General features: G+C 33.5%; 1 protein-coding gene across 1 annotated transcript; it reads left to right on the forward strand.

Moving 5' to 3' along the window:
* On the forward strand, positions 4,511-9,725 carry LOC107611491. The gene is made up of 9 exons (XM_016313407.1): positions 4,511-4,550; positions 4,669-4,758; positions 6,004-6,093; positions 6,223-6,282; positions 6,361-6,805; positions 6,901-7,826; positions 7,918-9,138; positions 9,339-9,469; positions 9,576-9,725. The coding sequence occupies exons 1-9, from the start codon at positions 4,511-4,513 to the stop codon at positions 9,723-9,725; spliced, it is 3,153 nt and encodes a 1,050-aa protein (XP_016168893.1).

Here is a 9,777-nt window from a genome sequence, read left to right on the forward strand (position 1 = left end):
AATATTAATATATATATGTGTGTGTGTTTGTGTGTGTAATTAAAATTATATATTAATATATGAATATATATATACTATGAAAAGTAGTGTGTGTAATTAAAGTTATATATTAATATATGATTATATATACTATGAAAAGTAGTAGTATAGATTAAAATATTAAAATTATCATTGAAATGTTAAAATTATCACCGTGTGCCATCCATATTCCATATTATTATATAGATAAAGAAATTTTCCAAAAACACTTAATCACCTCTTTGCTAATTAGCTTTTTGTTAGTGGTGAAAAGATAAAAAAACTAATAATAATTCTATTATCCCTATGTACATGCTACCATCCCAAGAACCTCTAATGTAGGTAATGATGCAACACCTACAATTTTAGAGATGCTATAGTTGCTTGCGCAGTGCAAAAACTCTAATATCGATGCCATCATGTCAATATACGTAGGATAGCAACTTGGTTGCATGCCCAAGCAATCCTTTCTATTTGCACAAATTTTTTGTATTCTTAGTTATACCCCTCCTTATGTTTCTTAAACCAACATAGAGCAAATATGTGGCCAATCACTATCGAAAATCACAACAAAAAATATACAATCATAACACATTGATAAAATTTAGTTGCTGCCAAGGAGAGCAACCATACACACTCGATCCAAACAAACTTCCTTCTAAGAATACTATTTCCTGTAACTATAACCTCACAAATCAACCTACCTTCAATGTTTTTTTGTTCAACAAGTAGATGAATAATCAAGTTACCACTCCTTGCATCTCACAACCAACGCTTCCAAAAGATCTCATATTGGATATAATTTCCAGGTGTGATCCTGCTACAATTGGTAGATGCAGAATGTTGTCACATGAATGGAAAGAAGAACTCACAGGTGAGGCATTTTTGTGGCGGCAGTACGTAACCTGTTCAACAAGAGAAAAATCAATATTGATACAAATTTTCTTTCCTCATTGGACCGCACAAAACATCAGAATAATTAGGTTAACTCCTACCACAGGTAACATTTTATCCATCCCCTTACTGCCATACCAACCCAACTATGGAAACTTTGATATCATTGGAGAACACAACGGGAGCATATGTGCTAAATATTCAACGTTGGAGCAAAAGGTGGTACTTGTGGTTTGGAACATGCTATCCCGATCAATGAAACAAATTCCACAGCTAAAGCAGTTTACTCATCATATGGCAATCAATGTGTTTGCATTTGCATACCTTCCAAACAGTATTCATTATGTCGTTTGTCATGCTTTCAAAAAAAACCTTCCTAACAAGTTCCTTTACTATAGAATATATTCTTCCGCTGAGGCTAAGTGGACATCGACATTCGCATTGGGCGGTGATATTGGAAAGATTGGTCCCAGATATGTTGTCTTACATGGTGATATTTTCTGGATTAATTTCACTACGGATGAATTCCAGGTTGCGAAAAACATCCTCATCTTATCCTTAAAAACACAACAATTCCAAATCCTTCCCATCAGAGAAAGGTACAGATCTGATTTCCAATCACTAATGATTTTTGACAATCATGTTTGTTTTGCTTCCCACCCGCGACAAGAGGATAACTATACTATAAGTTTGTGGGCTATTAACAAGACTAAAGAAAACTCCTACACGTGGTCGTCTTTGTTCAAGCTCGGTGGCTTGAGAGTATATGATAATCCCTTATTATTTGTGAGCAAAGATCTGATAACGTTAGCGGACGATAGCATCCGCACAGGAAGACCTATAAATGAGCTAATTATGTCAAGCTTTAGAGAAGAGGTTCAGTATGAAAGGAGAATTTTGAAATACAAAATTTGGGGCCAGGAAGTTGAGCTGAAATTCATCACAGAATATTGCTATGGGTTGTTCCCTGTTTAATGCACTAAAAAATAAAATATTTTGATTATTCGTGTCATCTGTGTTGTTAAATTCTTGCTATTTGTATATTGTGATACCACTGGGTATGTAAGTATGTAACCATACAATGAGATGTACTAAGGTGCTTAATATATAAGCATATTAAACCAATAATGAGCTCATGTTAAAGAAGTCTAAATTAAATGACAAAGTTTTACCAATATTTAAAAAATCGAACCGATCATCAAACCGATTTCATTATTGATTCATTTGTTTAGCGGTTCAACCACTCCAACCGTGGTTCAATCAATATTAATATTTTTTAATCAAATAATATATAAAATTATAAATGAATATAGAAAAATTTAATTATAATCTAATACATATTTTAAAAAATATGCAAATTAAAGGTACAAGTAACTTATAATAAAAATTTAATCTGGATATATTAGTAAAGTAATTATAATAGTTTTGACAATCAACGCTTAAAATTCAATTAATTCAAAAGAAAATAAAAAAAATTATTTTGAATGTTTTGAAACTTAATTGAAACCTAAATTGAATATTAAACAATTAAAACTACTCATTCAGATGTTGAGAGATTGAATTTATTTAACTAGACTTCAATTAAATTATATTGAAATAAATTTAATATTTTAATGTTATAAATATTGTGGAATAATATAACCAAAAAAATAAGTATAATNCTTTTGAAAAAACACAAAATAGTTATTGATTATATGATATTATATAATTAATAAAATAAGAAACACTACCACCAAGTTTACTAAATGTCACGTGAATATGTAGTGAAGGAGTCCATGTGTGGTTAATATAGTCATATACTCAATGAACTCCCCAATATATGTACCCACGTCTAGCTAATCTTCTCAAGATAGGACAAGTCACATCAAATAGTCAATAAGACAATTTTCTACCTCCAAAAGTGGAGGGATCTATCCAAGACAGATAGCTTCACACCTTTGGTCTCAAGGTTAGGATTCTCAAAACTCATTAAAAAAATTCGCACAAAGTTAGATTCATAGAAATTTTTTTTTTCCACACTACATTGCTAAAGTTTCACATATCTTTGAACTTGCAGATTCCTCTAAGGACTAACACAACACTATTGTGCATATTGTTGGAATACTATGGATCTATACAATGCAAAGGAAGCAAGGAAACACAGGCATCTTATCCTGGCTGAAAAGAGGAGGAGATTAAGCGAAGACGGGCAAAAAGGTATCTTAAATCTTAATCTGAACTTTTTATTCAGGTATAATCATCTATTCAAAAACATGTCCGACTAATATTGAATTGATTTGCAGAAAATCTTTGCCTCCAGAACTGGCCAAATACTACTACGAAGGGTTCACTTCATACGCTTCAGGAAAAGTTGACATCCCTCAAAAGGAAGCCACTCACACCAAACTTCACAGGCATGTTTTAATTGTTGTGCTCCAGCTATGTAACATTCAAACTAGAAGCCTTTTCATGTAACTCAAAAAATGTGGTTTATATTTTAGTTTGTAGTACTAAGGCAAGAGGTCAAATCCATAGAAATAATACATGAAGTTGCTATATTTTTTTATGATGTGTCTTGCAAGAGTAGATGTTATCATGTGAATAGGAAATATAACTCAGCATATACAATAATACAGGACAACAAAGTGATCCTATAACTGCACACACATCACTTGGCAAGACAATCAGTTCAAACAGAGCAACAGAGCAACATACTATCTGTGTAGTTCACAGGCAAAATAATGCCACCCCAGGTGATTCCTTTATCTACTTATTGAACCAAATGAAACTAAATACCATTAAAACTTCAGTCATTCACACATTTTCATATAATTACCGAACAACGTTCCTTGCATGCTTTAGTTTTCCGTCCAACTCATGCTCGGGAACAATCCGAACATCTGTCGGATTCAATTCAATGTGTTCAATGTCTCAACATGGGAGAACCGCATCATGAAACGCAATCAACCACAACTAACAATCATATTGCTACACCAGCCATAGTGGAAGATCGATCAATCAGAGCTAAGAAAGGTTTGATATCAAGTCATAATAGCAAATATCATACGTATCTGCATTATGCGTAGGCTGCATGAACGCATGACAAATCACTTTCATGAATTGGATAATTCTTTTATCGCTAATTAATTTGGCATAATTTTTTGCTCTGTTAGTGTTTTAATTAAATTGTCTCTAAAAAATATAGTCAATGTTCAATAAATATAAAATTTTTTAATATTTATCATTCTAACTAAGAGAAATTTAGTTCTGGTGTAATTGTTGACTATTTTAAACCATTCAAGACTCCAACAGTACTATTTTAAAATATTTTATAAAATTATTCATTTATTATCATCTCAGTGACAAACTCTAAAAGCCTGTTTTCGAAAATTTTGTTTCTATAGAAATAATACAATGTATTTTCTATGTTAAAGTTTTGCCTTCCTCGATAATATTTTTGAACTTTCGCCACAGTGCATTAAGGTACCACATATTACAGGCAAAAATTATCATTAATTTTGGTTTTATATCAATTTAAAAACAAATAATCTGCTTCTTAAAAATTACAGCGAGTGCACGACGAAAGTTTACCCATCCCATACAAGGACCAAGTAAAAACATGAGGACAGCTGAAACAGTTCGAGAAGAAGATGAAGTAGGTGCGTAACTGAAATTTATGAAACAAAGTCATTATTTTTGGTATTCAAACAAAACAACGTATTTGTCGAACCTAACATCATACTTTAAAACAAATAATCTTCTTCTTAAAAATTACAGTGAGTGTACGAGGAAAGTTTTTCCATCGCATACAAGTACCAAGTCAAAACCTTCAGACAGATGAAACAGTTGGCGAAGAAGATGATGCAGGTGCGTTAATGAAGTCTATGGAACAACATTATTATATTTTATTGTATTAAAACAAAAAAATATAGTTGTGGAAAATGACATGATATTTTAAACTATTAGGTTGCCCAATTTACATAGTATACACATATTAGAACCAGAGTTATGCAAGTTCCTTCATTACTCTGCAGCTACTTTTTTAGTTAACTTTATTTAGTTTGTTGTTTTACTATAAATCTATTCATTCTAACAGTTCCCATGCTACATGATATACATGCAATGGCAGAGCTTAGTGTGCACGATGGGGGACCATGGCCCCCAAAGTTTTTATAGCATCTTTAGTAAATAAATTATATAGAATATAATTAGAGTTCAGATCACAAAATTTGTGTGCACTGTACTAAGTGTCTTGTGTTGGAGTCTTAAAGTCTTCCATTTTTACTATGCTTTTTGTTCAAATTTGTACATTCATCAGCTATCTATTCTTTCTCAAAGTTGGTACATTAATGGGCTATCTTACAATTTTTCTTCAAATTCGTCGGACTAATTCACTAACTAAAATGGTCTCTTATAAAGTATTTGATACAACAAAATTCATCTTCATAATCATTATGATAGTTACTTTATTTTTTTATGCTATTTTATTTCTTATTGGTTTTATTTTTTTTTACGCAAAATATTTAAATATTCTTTAACTATTGGTGTGATTTTATTAGCAGTAGACTAATGGAGAATTTTCATAAGTTACAACTTTTACATTTTTAATCTTTGAAAATCATTTCTCCGTAATTACATTTTTTTGTATCATCTTTAAGAAATTGAATTATTATTTTATCTGTAATTAATTTGGTGATATTTTTTGCGTTGTTAGTTTTTTAATCAAATTGTTTCTAACACATATATTTAATGTTCAATAAATAATATCATTTTTAATATTTATCATTCTAACTAAAAGAAATTTTGTTTCGGTTTAATTATTGAATATTTTAAACCGTTCAATACTTCAAGAGTACTATTTTAAATTATTTTATACAAATATTCATTTATTATCCTCTTAGTGAAAAACTTGAAAAAGTTGTTGTCGAAAATTTTGTTTCCGTTTACATTAAAATTATGTATTTCCTTTGTCAAAGTTTCAGCCTCCTAAAAAATATTTTTGAAGTTCTGCCACAGTGTGTTAAGCTACCACATAATACAAGTGAAAATTATCATTATTTTTTGTTTTATATTAACTTAAAAAAAAGTAATTTGCTTCTTAAAAAATTGCAGCGAGTGCACGAGGGAAGTTTGCCCATAGCATACAAGTACCAAGTCAAAACCTTCAGGCAGATGAAACAGTTCAAGAAGAAGATACAGCAGGTGTGCACCCAAAATTTATGGAACAGCACCATTATTTTTGGGTATTAAAACAAAACAATGTATTTGTGGAACTTAATATCATATTTTAAACTATGAAGTCACCCAACTGATAGAATATTCATTAATTAGATGCAGGCCAAGCAGAACAACATTGTGATGATGACAATGAACTTGAAGAGATCACTGAAGGTAGTATTGCATTTAGTCAATCTGATTTTTATACCAAGCCGAAACCGTTATAACCATAACATGTGTTAGCTATTTTAGAAGTCTCATATCTTGACTTTGGCAACCCTGATTATCAATGCCAACATTGTGGAGCCACATTCTGGTATGAAGAACGCCTAAACAAGCACTGTCATGAGAGAGTTCCAAAATTTGGCCTCTGTTGTCGTCAAGGGCAGGTGGAATTACCGGTACTCCAACAACCTCCGGAAATTCTTCATCAGTTACTATCAGGTTGTGATGAAAAATCCATCCACTTTCAGAAGAACACCCGTACATACAATAGTATGTTTGCTTTCACGTCTTTCGGCGGAAAGATTGACAGATCCATTAACCACAGCAAAGGACCGCCAACATTCCTACTTCATGGCCAAAACTATCATTTGATGGGTAGTTTGTTACCACAAGAGGGAAGTCCTGCCAAATTTGCACAACTATATATTTATGACACACAGAATGAAATCAACAATAGAACTGCTGTTGTTAGGTACCTAACCATGACAAAGCTACATTCCAAAAAAAATGATTGGAACCTTAAGTGACAATTTATAGTTAATAATCATTATGTTGTTTGAACTGCAGCTCTGATAACAGCACAGATCATCTAGACAAAACCATTGTGGCTGACCTTATGAAGATGCTTGACACCCACAACGTGCTGGCAAAGACATTCCGAATGATGCGCGAAGTTATGAAATCCAATCCAATTCGCGATATTCGACTTAAATTGATTGGAAAGCGAGGCAAGGATGGAAGACGGTATAATTTGCCGTCTGTTGATGAGATTGCAGGGTTGGTGGTGGGAGATTTTGATGCGTCAATGAAAGAGAGAGATATCATTGTTGAAACGAGATCAGGAGCACTACAGCGAGTTTCAGAACTAAATCCATCATACTTGGCACTACAATATCCTCTGTTGTTTCCATACGGGGAAGATGGTTGGCGTGAAAATATTCCATTGAATAGGCCACAAAAAAATACAAATGCTGAAGATGCAAACATTAGTATGCGGGACTTTTTTGCATTCCGAGTTCAGCACAGACAATCATGCAAAGGTGCTTTACTATATTCTAGGCGTCTGTTTCAGCAATTCCTGGTCGATGCATTCTCAATGGTTGAAGCAGCAAGATTGAAATACGTCTATACGAAGCAAAAAAAGCTAAGAGCTGAAATTTACAAGGGCCTTAGAGATGCAGTTCTTAATGGAGAAACAGAAGCAGCCTCGCTAGGCAAACGCGTTGTCCTACCAGCAACCTTTACTGGGGGAGCCAGATACATGATACAAAATTACCAAGATGCTATGGCAATATGCAGGTCTATTGGGTATCCAGATTTGTTCATTACAGTTACCTGCAATCCTCAATGGGAAGAGATTCAACGTTATTGCAAGGAGAATAATCTAAAGCCAGAAGATAGGCCTGATACTGTTTGCAGATTATTTAAGGCAAAGTTGGACAAGTTGATTAAGGATATTCACATAAACAAATTATTCGGAAAGTCGACTGCAGGTAACATGCAAGAAAGTTTGTTTAATCATAACAACATTTCATGCTATTTAAGTACAGGTTAACTAACATATTGCAAATTGTTTCGTTGCAGTTATATACACAATTGAGTTCCAAAAGCGTGGATTGCCTCATGCACACATATTATTGTTTCTCGCTGCTCAAGATAAGTTTCCTGCTCCTGAAGATATTGACAGGATTATTTCAGCTGAGATTCCGGATCCAACTTTGGACCCAAAATATTATGAAGCAGTAAAGAGTCAAATGATGCATGGTCCATGTGGTATTGCTAGAAAAAATTCGCCTTGCATGGATAATGGACGTTGTTCTCGACATTTTCCGAAGAAGTTTATTGAATTTACGACAGTAGATCATGATGGATATCCAGTTTATAGGCGTCGCAATGATGGCCGAACGATTGACATTTCTGGAATTCCTCTAGACAATCGTTATGTGGTGCCGCATAATCGATACTTGCTGTTAAAATATGGAGCTCATATCAATGTTGAATGGTGCAATCAATCGCGTTCCATAAAATATCTCTTTAAGTATGTTAACAAGGGAAGTGATCGAGTGACAGCTTCTTTTTATTCAAGTTCAAACGACAATAATCCCACTGTTAAGCCTGTTGATGAGATTAAGTTGTTTTATGATTGCCGGTATATTTCTCCATGTGAATCTGCATGGAGAATATTTGCTTTTAATATTCACTATCGAAAGCCATCAGTTGAACGATTGAGCTTCCACTTACCAGATGAGCAGACAGTGCTCTTTGCAGACGAAGATGACTTGTCAACTACTATAAATAAAGCGACAGTTCGAGAATCTATGTTTGTCGCGTGGTTCAAGGCAAATAAAAAATACGAGATTGCAAGACAGCTAACTTACAATGAGTTCCCAAGTAAATTTGTTTGGAAGCGCAATGCCAGGATATGGGAACCAAGGAAAAGAAATGCTGTTATTGGAAGGCTCTTTTTTGTCCCTCCAACATCTGGAGAATTATACTATCTTAGAATGTTGTTAAACATTGTTCAGGGTCCAACAAGTTATAAAGATCTTAGAACATACAGGGATATTGTGTACTCATCATTTAGAGATGCATGCTATGCAAGAGGCTTATTAGATGATGATCAAGAATACATCGATGCCATTGAAGAAGCAAGCCATTGGGGATCTGGTCATTATTTACGGAAGCTTTTTGCAACTCTATTATGGTCAAACTCAATGGTTCGGCCAGAAGTCGTATGGAGCAAGTGCTGGACTTTGCTAGCTGATGGAATTCTTCACAATCACATGAACATGTTTCAATTACAAGGTTTTGTCTTAAACTATTATTAATCATGAAACATGTTATATCTTGCTTGCATCTCAATCACCAACATTGATTACGAATTACTTAAATATATATTATCATTATTTGAGTTTTCTGGGAATATTACCATGCTTATTTGTACAATAGTCTATAATACTATATCATATGGTATCTAACTTTATAGTTCATTATATACAATACAGATATGGTTTTGACAGATGACGAGTTATCTCAGTTGACTTTACTTGAGATAGAAGAAAATCTTAATCACAATGGCAAATCATTGCGAGATTTCCCAACAATGCCATTTCCCAATATCAAGATAACTCAATCTGTAAGAGAAGGTGCCTCCCGGAACAAACTAATCATGGATGAGCTTCGTTATGATCGACGTTCATTGGCTCAGCAATATGAAAATTACTTACTACAAATGACGACAGAGCAAAGACATGTGCATGATCAGATCATTAACGCAGTTAACTCGAATTGTGGCCAATTATTTTTCTTATATGGACATGGTGGCACTGGGAAGACATTCATTTGGAAAACTCTTGCAGCTGGACTTAGATCAAAAGGTGAAATTGTGTTAGCAGTGGCTTCAAGTGGTATTGCATCTCTTTTATTGCCTGGAGGCAGAACAGC

This window comes from Arachis ipaensis, chromosome B08 (assembly GCF_000816755.2).
Source record: "Arachis ipaensis cultivar K30076 chromosome B08, Araip1.1, whole genome shotgun sequence".
Lineage (NCBI taxonomy): Eukaryota > Viridiplantae > Streptophyta > Magnoliopsida > Fabales > Fabaceae > Arachis > Arachis ipaensis.

What these genes read in the sequence shown, in the direction of transcription:
- LOC107611491 (XM_016313407.1), top strand. Translation starts at nt 4,511, where the DNA reads ATGAGGACAGCTGAAACAGTTCGAGAAGAAGATGAAGTAG. An exon ending in ACTTGAAGAGATCACTGAAG is followed by an intron (nt 6,283 to 6,360) that starts GTAGTATTGCAT and finishes TAGCTATTTTAG; the next exon opens with AAGTCTCATATCTTGACTTT. An exon ending in ATTCGGAAAGTCGACTGCAG is followed by an intron (nt 7,827 to 7,917) that starts GTAACATGCAAG and finishes GTTTCGTTGCAG; the next exon opens with TTATATACACAATTGAGTTC.